Raw genomic sequence first — 15607 nt, forward strand, 5'->3', positions numbered from 1 at the left:
AGCCTGGGAACTTCCATATCATACAGGTTTGGCCCTAAAAAGCCAATTAACTAATTAAATTGTTAACTATTAGAAAATTGTTTGGAAAAGAGACACAATATGCCATAGTTGTTATGTTTTCTGAGTAGTTACACAATGATATGATAATGTTCCTGAATGCTTGTTTCCTGTGAAAATGAAGAGTTCTAGGTATGTAGGAAGGAAAAAAAAAAAACCACCTGAAAGTAGAATGCCTGATTGACTGGAAAGGTAGATAAGTGGAGACAATTGCCGTCTTTCTTTGGCACTCCTGTGTTATTCTGTGGCTCTATGCTTGTATCTTTCTTCCTCTCTCTCTGGACCAACAGGCATTGTATAGAGCCTCCTCATTCTTTTTACCCTTTATTTTTGGGCACTTCCCAAAGCTTTTTCTCCATCCTTTCCTTTCTCTCTATGTATAGTTTCTCCTTTGGAGATCACATTTATTTCCACATCTAAGGGCCTATCACCTCCTTTATTAAAATAAAAACCCAGGAATTCCTGTCATGGCACAGCAGAAATGAATCCGACTAGGAACCATGAGGTTTAGAGTTTGATCCTTGGCCTCACTCAATGGGTTATGGATCCGGTGTTGCTGTGAGCTGTGGTGTAGGTCAAAGATGCGGCTCAGATCTGGGGTTGCTATGGCTGTGTCGTAGTCAGAAATCACATCAGGCTGGGCCATGGTGTGGACTTCATCATGCCTTTATTCCTAGAGCAATAGGAAACGATGGAAAGCCAGGGAGTGATATAACCACATCCAAATTTGGGTCAGAGTAAGTAGTAATGATGATGATATAAATGGAATATAATAAATGGAATATAATAACAATATAATTATAAATTTATAATATAGTATAGTTTTAGCTGTAGTTACTATGGGTTAGGCACTGCCATAAGTGCTTTCCATTTTTTAGCTGATATGTACCTCACACCAACCTTATGATTAGGTACTATTTTGCTCAATTATAAGTGAGGAAAGTGAAATACACTGATAGGTTATATAACTTGTCCAAGATCATACTGCTAACAAGTGGCACAGCTGAAGTTGTGAGGGGCCCAGTTTAGAGACTATTGCAGAATTATCAGCAAAAGATCCTTGGGACTTGGACTGGAATGATGACAATGGAAAGACATTAGGATAATGGGTTAAGGTGTACATGAGCTGTGCAATTTATAGGACTTTCCTCCAAAACACTATATTTCTAACTGTTGGCATGTTTATTTGTTTGTTTAATCATGGTAAAAATCAGTTAACATGAGATCTACCCTCTTAAAAAAAAATTTTTTTTTGGTGTTTTTGTCTTTTCTAGGGCTGCACCCCCGGCATATGGAGGTTCGCAGGCTAGGGGTCCAATCAAAGCTGCAGCTGCTGGCCTACACCAGAGCCACAGCAATGCAGAATGTGAGCCATGTCTGCAACCTACACCACAGCTCATGGCAACACCGGATCCTTGCCCACTGGGCAAGGCCAGGGATCGAACCTGCATCCTCATGGTTCCTAGTCGGATTTGTTAACCACTGAGCCACCACAGGAACTCCTTAAAATTTTTTAAGTGTACAATACAATATTGTTAACTATCGTTCAATTTCTGCTGATACCCTTTCTCACCTGTTTTTCTTATTTCTGTTAAAGGTACTATTATTTGCAATTTTTCTTAGTGATTTTTATTTTTTTCCTTCACAGCTGGTTTACATATCATTTGCAATTATTCAGATTCAAAGCATTGAAGTAGATATTTTTTTCTCTCTCTCTCTTCCTTCCAGTGAGTGAGCAGTCACAAAGTTCATGTTATCTTTTGCAAATTCTTCACAATGTATCCCATCCTCCCCAGCCCTTATGCCTGGCCTGTAGAAAGTTGAGTGCAGGTTGTTTGCAAGGAAGACTCTTTGCAGACTGTCCCAACTGAGCCATATAAATTTACTAAGTCCTGCATCTCACCCTCAGCTACACCAACTGGGAAAAGAATGGGCTGTGTATTGCTGTTAGATCTACTTTACAGATGAGAATGGTTTAAGGTGCGGTAGAAAAGAGAAAGAATTTAATAGACTTAGAAAAAGAGAAATAATCACAGGTAAGAGGGCCTGAAAAAATGTGGTTTTGTGGAAGCCAAGTTCCAAGGTTCACAAGTTCCCTGGATCACAGGATTGTCTATGGATCAGAAGCCCTCTCCTTTTCTCTGGCTGAAACATCAGTGTCCCAGGTTTTACCATCAAAGACAGGATAATGACATAAAAGTAGTTAGAGATTAAACATGAAAAGTATTATAACTGGGAGTTCCCATCATGGCTCAGTGGTAATGAGCCTGACTAGTATTCATGAGGACTCAGGTTTGATCCCTGTGTTACTGTGGCTGGGTTGTAGGCCAGTAGCTGTAGCTCCAATTGGATCCCTAGCCTTGGAACTTCCATACACTGCAGGTACGGCCCTAAAAAGTTAGAAAAAAACAAAACAAAACAAAAAAAAAAAACAGCATTAACAGACTTTCCATATGGTGGGAACAGCATACTCTCCAGATCCATTGTTTTTGTGTCTTACTATACCCATGTATTGTGTCTATATGTCATTCTCTTTACTTCTTTTGCCTCAATTTTCAGAACAACCTGTAAGGGGGCTATTAATATCCCTTGCTTCTTCCTATGCAAACTAGAAAACTGAGGGTTATTAAGCAGTTCAGTGACTGGCCAGAGGTTACAGTTAGAAAACAGCAGGACTAAAATTCAGATTTGTCTATATCTGACCCCAAAGCCTAGGTTTTAGCCACTCCAACCCTCTGCTTTTAATAGCACAGAGGCATAATATTCTTCAACAAATATTTTTAGAAGTTTTAACACTTTAAGTTTTAAAGTCAAAGGCAGTTTTTGTGGGGTTTTTTTAGTGAATTTACCTCTGACTATCTAGTTAAGATCAAGGAATTTGAAAATATCCCTTAAAATCTCTCTTACTCTATAGTTCTGGGACATTTCAATTGCTTTGATTTCAAGTAAAAAGATAATCAATAAAATGCCATTTTACACATGTAATAAGCACAATTAGTAAAACTACTACAGTATTGCTCATGCCAGGCTGTAGGATTTGAAAATATTTTTCTTTTATTTTAGGAATAAAGTCATAATGGGTTGGAAGTTATGGATTTTAATTAATGGATGCTTAGACACAAGGGTGTATTTTATAAAAATAAATTTATTGAAAAATCTTAATGACATCAGCAGAGCCATTTCTACAGTAATTATCTGACACTGGATTTGATTATAAATAGTTTCTCTGTATATATCCATTTCTTGCACAATGCAGTATGAAAATATTAACTTCTATTTACTTGACTCATCTAGTCATAAATTGGAAATAAATCATTCAGAATAAAGTTCAAAATATATTGAAAGAAAAAATTTACTTACAACAAATAGATAAGTGATTATAACTTGCTTTTCTTACAAGCATAAATTACTAAGGGCATTCTTACATTACATATGGTAAATGTAATTATAATATTAACTTTGTTTGATAGATAATTAAAAAGAGCTAGTAAAAAGTGGTACAAGTTTGGAGTTCCCATTGTGGCTCAGTAGGTTATGAACCTGACTAGTATCCCTGACCTGGGAACCTTCGTATGCCAGGGGTACAGCCATAAAATTTTAAGAAAAATCTTTGCGATGGCAAAACCCAAGTTTGCTGAAGGGTTATATTATTGAAGTATGATATGTAGGCAGAAAGGCATTGATATCATCAGTGTTCAACTTACTGAAATTTCATGAGCTGAACAATTCTGTGTAACAGGCATGCAAATTATGAAACAGAAACTGGTACCTAAAAAAACCTCTCCAAAAAAAAAAAAAAAAAAAGAGGAGTTCCTGTTGTGGCACAGTGGGTGAAGAATCCAACTGGTATCCACGAGGATTCAGGTATGATCCCTGGCCTCAATCATGGGGTTAAGGATCCAGCATTGCCCCAAGCTGAGGTGTAGGTCACAGACTCAGCTCAGAACCCACCATTGCTGTGGCTATGGTGTAAGCCTGCAGCTGCAGCTCCAATTCCACCCCTAGCCTGAAAACTTCCATATGCCACAGGTGATGCCCTAAAAAGAAAAAATAAAAGGCCCTCTTCAGGCCCCCTTCTAGTTGCTACCCTTCACTATCAGTAATCAGCATCTTGATTTCTGATTAGTTTCATTAATGGCTATTTATAAACCTTTATATTTTAGTAATTGATAAGGGATTTCTTGTAAAAGCATATTATTTTTAGTTAATATTTAAGACAAATTTATTTCTGATTAATCTCAATATTTATAAGAAATATTACTTATATATTACATAATATATAAAGTATAACATATAATTATTAAAATAATAACACAGACTATTTTAATATATTTTATTTTCTAGGTTGAAAAAACTCCTTGAACAAGAAAAGGCTTACCAAGCCCGCAAAGAAAAGGAAAACGCTAAGCGGCTCAACAAACTGAGAGATGAGCTTGTGAAACTCAAGTCCTTTGCACTCATGCTGGTGGATGAAAGGCAAATGCATATTGAGCAACTTGGCCTACAAAGCCAGAAAGTACAGGACCTGACTCAGAAGCTGAGGGAAGAAGAAGAAAAGCTCAAAGCCATTACTTCCAAATCCAAAGAAGACAGACAGAAATTGCTCAAGTTGGAAGTTGATTTTGAACACAAGGCTTCAAGGTTTTCCCAGGAGCATGAAGAGATGAACGCAAAGTTGGTCAATCAGGAATCTCACAACAGGCAACTCAGACTCAAGGTGGTGGGTCTGACCCAGAGAATCGAGGAGCTGGAAGAGACCAACAGAAATCTGCAGAAGGCGGAGGAAGAGCTTCAGGAACTCAGAGATAAAATCGCCAAAGGGGAATGTGGCAACTCCACCCTCATGGCGGAAGTGGAAAATCTACGGAAGCGTGTCCTTGAGATGGAGGGTAAGGATGAGGAGATTACGAAAACTGAATCCCAGTGCAGGGAACTGAGAAAGAAGCTGCAGGAGGAAGAACACCACAGCCGTGAGCTCAAACTTGAGGTTGAGAAGTTACAGAAGAGAATGTCTGAACTGGAGAAACTGGAAGAAGCCTTTAGCAAGAGTAAATCTGAGTGTACCCAGCTGCATTTAAATCTGGAGAAAGAAAAGAACTTAACCAAGGACCTGCTCAATGAACTGGAGGTGGTCAAGAGTCGGGTTAAAGAGCTAGAATGTTCAGAAAGTAGACTGGAAAAGGCTGAATTAAGCCTAAAAGATGATCTCACCAAGCTGAAGTCATTTACTGTCATGCTGGTGGATGAAAGGAAAAATATGATGGAAAAAATAAAGCAAGAAGAAAGAAAAGTGGATGGACTCAATAAAAATTTTAAGGTGGAACAAGGAAAGGTTATGGATGTAACTGAAAAACTCATTGAAGAAAGTAAGAAGCTTTTAAAACTGAAATCTGAAATGGAGGAAAAGGTATACAATTTGACAAAAGAGAGAGATGAGTTACTTGGGAAACTGAAAAGTGAAGAAGAAAAATCCTCTGAATTGAGCTGCAGTGTTGACTTATTAAAGAAAAGACTTGATGGGATAGAGGAAGTGGAAAGAGAAATAACAAGAGGTCGGTCTCGAAAAGGCCCTGAACTCACCTGCCCAGAAGATAACAAAATTAAGGAACTAACCCTCGAAATTGAGAGACTGAAGAAGCGTCTCCAGCAACTGGAGGTGGTTGAAGGAGATTTGATGAAGACAGAGGATGAGTACGATCAGCTGGAGCAGAAATTTAGAACCGAGCAGGACAAGGCAAATTTCCTGTCTCAACAACTGGAGGAGATAAAACACCAAATGGCCAAGAACAAAGCCATAGAGAAAGGTGAGGCTGTGAGCCAGGAAGCTGAGCTGAGACACAGATTTCGGCTGGAAGAAGCCAAGAGCCGGGACTTAAAAGCCGAAGTGCAAGCTCTTAAAGAGAAGATCCATGAATTAATGAACAAGGAAGATCAGCTTTCTCAGCTCCAGGTGGATTATTCCGTCCTTCAACAAAGGTTTATGGAAGAAGAAAATAAGAACAAAAACATGGGGCAGGAGGTCCTGCATCTGACCAAGGAGCTGGAGCTTTCCAAGCGTTACAGCCGTGCCCTTAGACCCAGTGTGAACGGCAGGAGGATGGTGGACATTCCCGTGACATCCACGGGCGTCCAGACAGATGCTGTCAGCAGCGAGGCTGCAGAGGAGGAGACACCAGCCGTGTTTATTCGGAAATCCTTCCAAGAGGAAAATCACATCATGAGTAACCTTCGACAGGTGGGACTAAAGAAACCCATGGAACGTTCCTCGGTTCTCGACAGGTATCCGCCAGCGGCCAACGAGCTCACCATGCGGAAGTCTTGGATTCCGTGGATGAGAAAAAGAGAAAATGGACCCCCAATGACTCCAGAGAAAGGACCGCGAACAAACCCCAGTCCAGGGCACCCGGGAGAGCTGGTTCTTTCACCCAAGCAGGGCCAGCCCTTGCACATCCGAGTGACCCCAGACCACGAGAACAGCACCGCAACCTTGGAGATAACAAGCCCCACAGCGGAAGAATTTTTTTCTAGTACCACCGTCATTCCTACCTTAGGGAATCAGAAACCGAGGATAACCATTATTCCATCACCCAATGTCATGTCTCAAAAACAAAAAAGTGGAGATGCTACTCTCGGCACAGAGCGAGACACGTCCCCTGTCACAATTACTACGTTTTCCAGAGAGAAAGCCCCGGAAAGTGGAAGAGGGGCGTTTGCAGACAGGCCCACATCCCCCATCCAAATCATGACGGTGTCCACAGCCGCTGCCCCAGCTGAGATCATCCCTCCAGAACCCCAGGAAATGCCCATGGGAAGGACTGTCCTCAAAGTCACCCCAGAGAAGCAGACTGTTCCAGCTCCAGTCCGGAAGTACAACTCCAATGCCAACATCATAACCACGGAAGACAATAAAATTCATATTCATTTGGGTTCTCAGTTTAAGCGCTCCCCTGGGACGTCAGCTGAAGGAGCAAGTCCAGTGATTACTGTCCGACCTGTCAGCGTGACAGCTGAAAAGGAGGTGGCCACTGGCACGGTCCTTCGCTCTCCCAGGAACCATCTGTCCTCACGCCCGGGTGCCAGCAAAGTGACCAGCACCATCACCATCACACCAGTCACAACCTCGTCTGCCCGAGGAACCCAGTCAGTGGTGAGTAGAGGAGGGTCCAGAGTTCAGGCCGGGTGGAGCAGGGGAGAAAAACCCAGCGTCCAAACCCAGCGAAACACCTGCATATGCCAGAGCCCCCTCCAAGATGTTTCCTAGGGGACCATCTACACCAAGAAATGAGAATAGGAGTTCCCGTCGTGGCTCAGTGGTTAACGAATCCAACTAGGAACCATGAGGTTGTGGGTTCGATCCCTGGCCTTGCTCAGTGGGTTAAGGATCCGGGGTTGCCGTGAGCTGGTGTGTAGGTCGAAGATGCGGCTGGGATTCCACGTTGCTGTGGCTCTGGCGTAGGCCAGTGGCTACCAGCTCCGATTAGACCCCTAGCCTGGGAACCTCCGTATGCCGTGGGAGTGGCCCAAGAAATGGCAAAAAAGAAATGAGAATAAAAAGGGGCCTGATATTTTATTCATTGGAGCTCATTTTAAGGGATAGGAGTTCCCACTGTGCCACAGTGGGTTAAGAATCTTTGACTGCACCAGCTTGTATTGATCCCTGGCCCCGGGGGTTAAAGAATTGGGTTAAAGGATCAGTGGTTGCCCACAATTGCCACTTAGGGCAGTTGCAGCTGCCGCTGGATTCAGTCCCTGGCCAGGGAACTTCCATGTACCATGGGTGCAGCCAAGTTCAGCCACAAAATAAAGAGTGAAGTTTTTTAAGGGATAATTTCTTTTTTTCATGTAAATTATGGAGATTCCAAAAATCCTTGCAAGGATGGCCTCTTTGCAATTTTGCCTATGGTAATAAGGTTTAAAATATGATTTTTATGTTTAAAGTGCTTTTAAAAATGGAGACCGGTGAAAAATGGTCAATATGCAGAAAAAAAAATTGTTTCTGGGTTGTATTTCTATAACCTAAAATCTTCAATACACATTTGTGTATGACTGTAGTCATATTTTAGTTCAAAGTAAGGTTAAGATTATTATATCAAAACCTTTTTTAAAAGTAAAAAAAGTGAGTTTATATGTATACACAGTATATTTTATTCATAGTATTATGTAGAGAGCAGATGCGTGATAAATATTTATTTAATACCATCTGGAAGGCTAAATGAAGGATTATGAAAAAGTATGTCCAAACTATAAAATCCAGAACTTAAAAATAAATCCTATTTTTCAGAATATCCCTATTGATTGTCTTCATTTATTGGGGACAATTGGTAAATGAAATTATAGAAAACCATCTTCTATTTAGATAATAAACTAATTAGACTAGAAATTATGATTCCTAGTCTCTAAACAAATTCTACAGCATATGTTGAAAATTCTTAAGAAAGATAGGGAACTTATTATTTAGGTATAGAAACTGTGGCTTATTCCCCCACATCTTCACTATAATTTACTTCAGTTCTCTGTGAACAAGTGTAGACCCAAGACAGGCTTTCAAAGTGTGAGTTACTAACTGCTTTGCCAGTAAAAGTTTTGGTTATTGGCTCTACACAAGCCAAATAGCATTCAGAACTGCTCACCATTCTCAACTCAATACTGCTTTTTAGGCAACACAGAGCATAGCCTGGACTTTCATAAAAGATGATGGAAGTGTAATTGTTGTTTAGAACAGATTTTGTGCTGAAACATCTTACTCGCATTTTAAGGGTCAGATCAAGATAGGCTTACCTTCTGCAGCAACATTTTGGACTACTTAGTAAAGCCCATGGAGTACCCTGGTAACCTAGTGGTTAAGGATTCATCGTTGGAGTTCCCATCATGGCTCACTGGTTAACGAATCTGACTAGGAACCGTGAGGTTTCAGATTCGATCCCTGGCCTTGCTGAGTGAGTTAAGGATCCAGCGTTGCCATGAGCTGTGGTGTAGGTCGCAGACACAGCTTGGATCCCGAGTTGCTGTGGCTGTGGTGTAGGCCAGCACCTGTAGCTTCGATTGGACCCCTAGCCTGGGAACCTCCATATGCTGTGGTGTGACCCTAAAAAGACAAAAAGACAAAAAAAAAAAAAAAAAAAAAAGGATTCATTGTTGTCACTGCTGTGGCTTGGGTTTGATCCCTGGCCCAGGAACTTCTGCATGGTGCAGCCAGGGCCAAATAAAATAAATAAAAATAAAAATAAAATGTTAGGTTAAATTAAATTAAAGTAAAATAAATCCTATAGGATTCCAAAACAAATGCCTAAGATTTCTAAGGCCTATATGATGGCCCACATACTTCAGGTATGTCAGATCCCATAAAATCAAGGATAACAAAAAGTTTGGGATATCTCTTTTAGAAATTGAATAGTGTGACTAGTTCATATGTGCATTTATTCAACATTTATTGGATATTAGCCACACATTAGGCTTGGCGCTAGGTGCTGTAGATGTTCTTGGCTTAGCAAGAGAAGCAGGACTGGTATCTACCTAGTGGTTCCAGTGTACAGAGCGATCTGTACAAAGAAACCACCAGAGAAGGCTTCGCTTGGGGCAGATAAAGAGAGATTTTCAAGAGAGAGAAGGGAAGGAGTAGTAAAAGGAACAGGGTGTGTCCAGGTGTGACAGTGTGGAGGAGCTGGCATGTTGGGGACCCATGAACAGTCCCTTTGTGCAATAGCAATTGGGCCTGGAGACAAAATATAGGTGCAGAATAGGAGAGGCCACTGGGGTCAGATACTAAAGATGTACCTGCATTTAGAGAGTTTCCTTGTGGCTCAGTGGGTTAAGGGACGGGTGTTGCTGTCACTGCAGTGGCTTGGGTCATTGCTAATCCCTGGCCCGGGAAATTCCATATGCTGCGGGCACAGCCAGAAAGAAAAAAGAAAGTGACATTTAATCTTAGAGAGCAGACAAAGGGAGCCATCAAAAGGGCAATGCTTTTAAAAATGACATTATCTGAGTTCCTGTTGTGGCTCAGCAGGTTAAGAACCCAACTAGTATCCATGCAGATGGAGGTTTGATCCCTGGCTTCACTCAGGGGGTTAAATATCTGGCATTGCTGCAAGCTGTGGCAAAGGTCACAGATGCAGCTCGGATCCTGCATTGCTGTGGCTGTGGTGTAGGCCAGCAGCTGCAGCTCCAATTCAACTTCTAGCCTGGGAACTTCCATATGCTGTGGTTCGACCCCAAAAAGACAAAAAAAGAAAGAAACAAGCAAAAAAATCCCAGCATTATTTAGGTTTTAGATGTCTCTAAAGCAGTTTAAAGGACAAATTGGAGGAGACAGAGACTGAAGACAAAGATGCTGCTGCAGTTCTCTAGGCTGGAGATGGCATAGGCTTAAACCATGGTAGTACTAAAGTGGCCAGAGATAGATTGAATATATTGAAGACAGAACGGAAGATTTCATGACAAATCGAGTATAGAGGGTGGCTCTAAGATTACTGGCTTAACTGTAGGGATGGATAAAGTGAGAAATCCAGGGGGACATCTGTTTCAGGGAGAAGGTAAGTAATGTTTGGGGCAGGTTATATTTGAGATGCCTGTCTGAGGGGCCCTGGAAATGTCTAACACATAGTTGGAAAACGGAATCTGTATTTAGTGGGAGCACTGAAGTTTCAAGGTCCTGCAACACATGGGTGATAACAGGTGTGATTCTCGGGGTGAATGGGAAAAGTGAAGAGGGCTGAGGACTGAACATCACCAAGGCAGGCAGGCTAGAACCAGGAGTCAGGACGAGAGTGAAGAGGAATCATCAGAGACAGGAGGAGAGTGGGTGAGGCCCAGGTAAGGAAATCACCACAAGAGCGTTTTGGGAGCATTTTGAGGAGGGCATGGTCAGCAGTGACGATAAAAAATGAGAAGTGTTGGCTTCATTAGGAGGCGAAGGGAGAGCTGCTTAATCTCAAGAAAAGAGGTGACTTGGGGAGCAGTGGGAGGAAAAGTGCCTGAGTTCCTACCCGCTGGCCTGTGTTTTCTCTGAAATAGGAGGAAGGCTGCCTCCAGTAAGGGTGGAGGAGGAGTAGGTCCAGGGCTTGGGAAGGTCGAGAAGGGAAGGAGGTTTGTCCGAGATGTTTCTCTCTCTCTCTCTCTCTCTTTTTTTTTTTTTTTTTTTTCTTTTTAGGGCTGCATCCTCAGCATATGGAAGTTCCCAGACTAGGGATGAAATTGGAGCTACAGCTGACGGCCTACACCACAGCCACAGCAATGCGGAGACACTGCAACCTACACCACAGCTCACAGAGACACTGGATCCTTAACCCACTGATCGAGGCCAGGGATCGAACCCACAATCTCATGGCTCCTAGTCAGATTCGTTTCTACTGTGCCATGACAGGAACTCCTGACCAAGATGTTTCTGGAGAGCAAAAGGTGGATGGGACATCTACTCCAACTTTCTCCCAATAACCTTGCCTGGGGAGGGGTCATCTGAATGTGGTCCAAGAGTCGGAGTCCTGCTTAGGTTCAGATGGATGGCATCTCCAAGGGGAACTCACCAACACTGGCCTTGTGTTTCTTTTTTTCTCTCTCTTACAGTCTGGACCAGACGGGTCATCCCAGCGACCTACCCCTACCCGCATTCCTATGTCAAAAGGTATGAAAGCAGGAAAGCCAGTAGTGGCAGCCCCAGGAGCAGGAAATCTGACCAAATTCGAGCCTCGAGCTGAGACTCAGTCTATGAAAATAGAGCTGAAGAAGTCTGCGGCCGGCAGCGCCACCTCTCCTGGAGGGGGAAGGGCTGAGGGCAGTGGCTGAGGGGGTATGTTGTGCAGGGGGCTTCCGCTGCTGTGAGAGCGAACCTCCGTCCATTCATGCCAACCCTTTACATGTACTAATTTAAGGTTTTTTTTTAAAGACTTGTTCATAAAATAATCAACTAACAGCCATGTATCTTTCCTATTTTGTGAATTTGTTTTGATGCTGGAGAACAGAACTAATGAGCCAAACTACTGTATGCGCTGTGCTTTGTGGGGGATGCTGGGTCTAAGGCAGGGCCTGACTTCTCGACCCAGTGTTGATTCTAGAAAATGGACCCATCAGTTAAACCAGTAAGAGATGGGTCCTGGATCACATCTTCTCCCAAGCCAGCTCCCATATTTCCTAATTGAAAATCAAATTTCATAGGCCTGGTTCCACAGTAATTGATTTTTCAAGAACCCTCTTATGAAATAGGAAATAGTTTTAACAATTGTCGTTGGCCTCTATCAAATTCCAAATCTGCTTCATGTGCTAAAAAACAAAAAGCAAAAAACATCTAGTTATCACAGGGCCTGGACCTCTTAAGTTTTGCAAAAACAAAAGCCTCTGAGATGATTTCAGGAAACAATTAAATGTGAAATAAAATGAAAATGAAATGTGGAATCCTAAAAACAGAGTTTTACTTATTTGTGTGTGTCTGTGTGTATTGTAAAGATTTTGGAATTTTAGAGCCATTAGCATCAGACTCAGACTCTAGTCAAGTGTGCAACTGATTTAAATTGTAGAGCAGTTTGAATAGAGCTGCCAAAGGGAAGCTTTATATCTCAACATAGGTTGTAATGGATAGAAAATAGCAGAAAGGAGATTTTGATGCGTCGTTGCCAAGAAATAAAATGACATCATGCATAGCTTAATTGGTCTGAAACATTTTCACAGTTAAGTGTGGATTTTTACTTGCAAGTATAGAAACAGTTCATGGTTGTGTGTGTGTGCAGGTGTGAGGGTGTGTGGCGTGGTATGGAGAAATATATTATTATTATTTATGCTTGTATCATTGTCATTAATTTTAAGCATGTTTTCATAAGCATGAAGAGTGTGTGAATGCAAAATGCCAAGTGTCTGTGAGAAGATTAACCATGTTAAAGGGGACATGGTGCTTTGCAGTCAAATAACCACAAATGAGCTCAAGGCTAAAAGCTTAGCATCTGAGGTCTCATGTAGGTAGCACCTTTGTTGAAATCGTTAAGCCAATGGGGTGAACTTTACAACAACAATAAGTACTAAGTTACAGGTTGTAACTTTCCACTTCTCTTTATTTTTTATTTTTTTTGTCCTTTTAGGGTCTCACTCACAGCATATGGAGGTTCCCAGACTAGGGGTCCAATCAGAGCTGTAGCTGCTGGCCTATACCACAGCCACGGCAACTCAGGATCCAAGCTACATCTGCGACCTACACCACAGCTCATAGCAACGCCAGATCCTTAACCCACTGAGCAAGGCCAGGGATTGAACCCTCATCCTCATGGATACTAGACGGGTTTGTTAACCACTGAGCCACAACAGGAACTCCTATTTTCCACTTCCCAATTGTGAGGGTTTCAAAATCATTTGGAAATCTCTGCTCTTGATGACTGGGGAAGGGTAGATGTCATATCTTATATGAGCAGTTTTTGGCCCAGGAACCATCATGCTTCGTGGTAAAAAGGCTGTCCCCTGCTTTCTTTCCACACTGGACTTCCTGTCTCTTGCAGAACTTGGGCTTAATTTGTATAGGATGGAGGTAGATGCCTCACAAGATAGTCATAGTCACCGAATCAGATCACCATTGCCTATAGCTCCATTCTCAGAAAATGTATTTAAAAATGTTGAGCAACCATGATAGATATGCATGCCCTGACAATGGAATTTCAAGGTAGGAGAGGAAAGTTGAGAAAAAAAGACTATGCAATATGATTTTGAACACGTTTAAACAAGAGAGCTTGCCATTTCAAATACTGACTTTTTTTTTTTTTGTTAGTTTGTTTTGAGAGGGAATTTCCCCTATTTTGTAAAGTGGACATCATTCCTTTCAGAAACCAGGACACTCAACTGGTTTTGAAATGCTCCCCTCTCTCCTCGCCCCACCCCTGGCATTTAAGCTCTTTCATTTTACTATACCATAACATGCTGTATTTGAGCAAACCAAAGTGTCAAGAGAATGAAACATTGCTTTCTTTATGATTCTACCTGCCGTTCTTTGGTGACTTTTATCCTAATCAACTGTCTCTGCTGCTGTTTTTGCTTTTTCACTGGCTCCCACCATGCTCGCAACAGTTCTGCCCAGAAGCTCCTACCATCATCAGGCGGAGAGCGCTGCAAAGGGCTTAACATGCATGTACAGGATGTTTATAATCTGGATCTTGGAATTCAGCCACCTGCAAAGTACAACCGCTAAGAGAACTTGGCAGCACAACACATTTGCTTTTCAGTAATGATAAAGAATAACCACCAGGGCAGTTTTTCTTTGTAATTTTAGGACCAACTCTACATGTATTGGATAGCTTTATTCTGAACTGCATCTTAGAGATGAAATCCACTGGGGATAGGAAGTGGAGGGGCTTCAAGGCACTCCAACTCCAGTTTCCATCTGTGAATATATTTTTAAGATGCAATTTAATGTGCTTTTAGGAGTGGATGGGATTAAAAGATTAGAGTCTTCTTGCTGTCCTGGAACATTGTATTATATATCGAACTAAGAAATAACGGACTTCTCTAGGATTGCTGTGGACAGCGGCTCTCCAGTCCCATCCTTGGGAGGGAGGAGTGCATCTCCACAGATCTTAGTGTGCTAAGGGACAGCTAGGGGACCTCACACAGCTCCAGAGACTGCCTGGGTCATTCCCTCCTGGAAATCGTGTTCTTGTGTTGGCTGTTCCCACACACTCTGATGGTGGCCACATAGCGCGAGTGGTGCCAGAATCAGTCCAAGACAGGATATGGCCCAAAGGGTATTTATCATTTCTTAGAAATAACTTTCCTGTCTAGGTCACCTGCTTAGACACAGTCATTCAGTTTCTTCTGGCATTTTTATTATATTTTCAGCAAGGACAGGTTAATAGGTGGGAGTTGGGCTCTCTGGGGATTTTAGAGTATTCATTAAGGGTTGGGTGTTACCAGAGCTCTTACTTAAATGGTTTTTTTTTTTTTTTTTTTTTTTTGGCTTTGTGTTAGGAGGTGTGTGTGCATGTGTTTCTGAACCTGTGGCACATGGAAGTTTCCAGGCTGGGGATCAAATTTGAGCTGAAGCTGTGACCTACACCACAGCTGTGGCAATGCCAGATCCTTAACCCACCATGCCACAGTGGGAGCTCCACTTGAATGTCTCTAAGAAAGAAGTAAAGAAATACCTTTGATGGAGTTCCTATTGTGGTGCAGCAGAAATGAATCTGACTGGGAACCATGGGGTTGCGGGTTCAATCCCTGGCCTCACTCAGTGGGTTAAGGATCCAGTGTTGCCATGAGCTGTGGTGTAGGCTGGCAGCTGTAGCTCCGATTAGACTCTTAGCCCAGGAACCTCCATATGCCTTGGATGTGGCCCTAAAAAGCAAAAAAAAAAAAAAAAAAAAAAGGAAGAAATTCCTTTGAAGTGCAGTGTGGGAGCAGTATGCTTTCAGGGAAATGAAAACCTGTCCAAGATTGTTAAGATGTACAAAGATTTGAATTCCTCATTTCTTCAGAAATTTTGAATACTGGGGAGATAGTGAGACTTGCCTGATCCCAATATGCCCAGGGATATTAGAGAAGAAGGGGACATTTATGTGGGAGGTAGGAGGATGGAGATAGAGGA

General features: G+C 42.1%; 1 protein-coding gene across 4 annotated transcripts in view; it reads left to right on the forward strand.

The window, feature by feature from the left end:
* The window catches only part of FILIP1 (filamin A interacting protein 1), a 215533-nt gene that overhangs the window by 179849 nt on the left and 20077 nt on the right, over nt 1-15607 (forward strand). Inside the window, exons 5-6 of one of the 4 annotated variants that reach the window (XM_021092328.1) lie at nt 4402-7204; nt 11620-11842. In XM_021092328.1, the coding sequence (XP_020947987.1) occupies nt 4402-7204; nt 11620-11838 (3022 nt within the window). In that variant the 3' untranslated portion in view covers nt 11839-11842. Of the gene's footprint in view, nt 1-4401; nt 7205-11619; nt 12457-15607 lie in introns of those variants that run through there. The other 3 variants (XM_021092343.1, XM_021092321.1, XM_021092336.1) reach the window with 3 other exon arrangements.

Source organism: Sus scrofa, chromosome 1 (genome assembly GCF_000003025.6).
Source record: "Sus scrofa isolate TJ Tabasco breed Duroc chromosome 1, Sscrofa11.1, whole genome shotgun sequence".
Classification (NCBI taxonomy): domain Eukaryota; kingdom Metazoa; phylum Chordata; class Mammalia; order Artiodactyla; family Suidae; genus Sus; species Sus scrofa.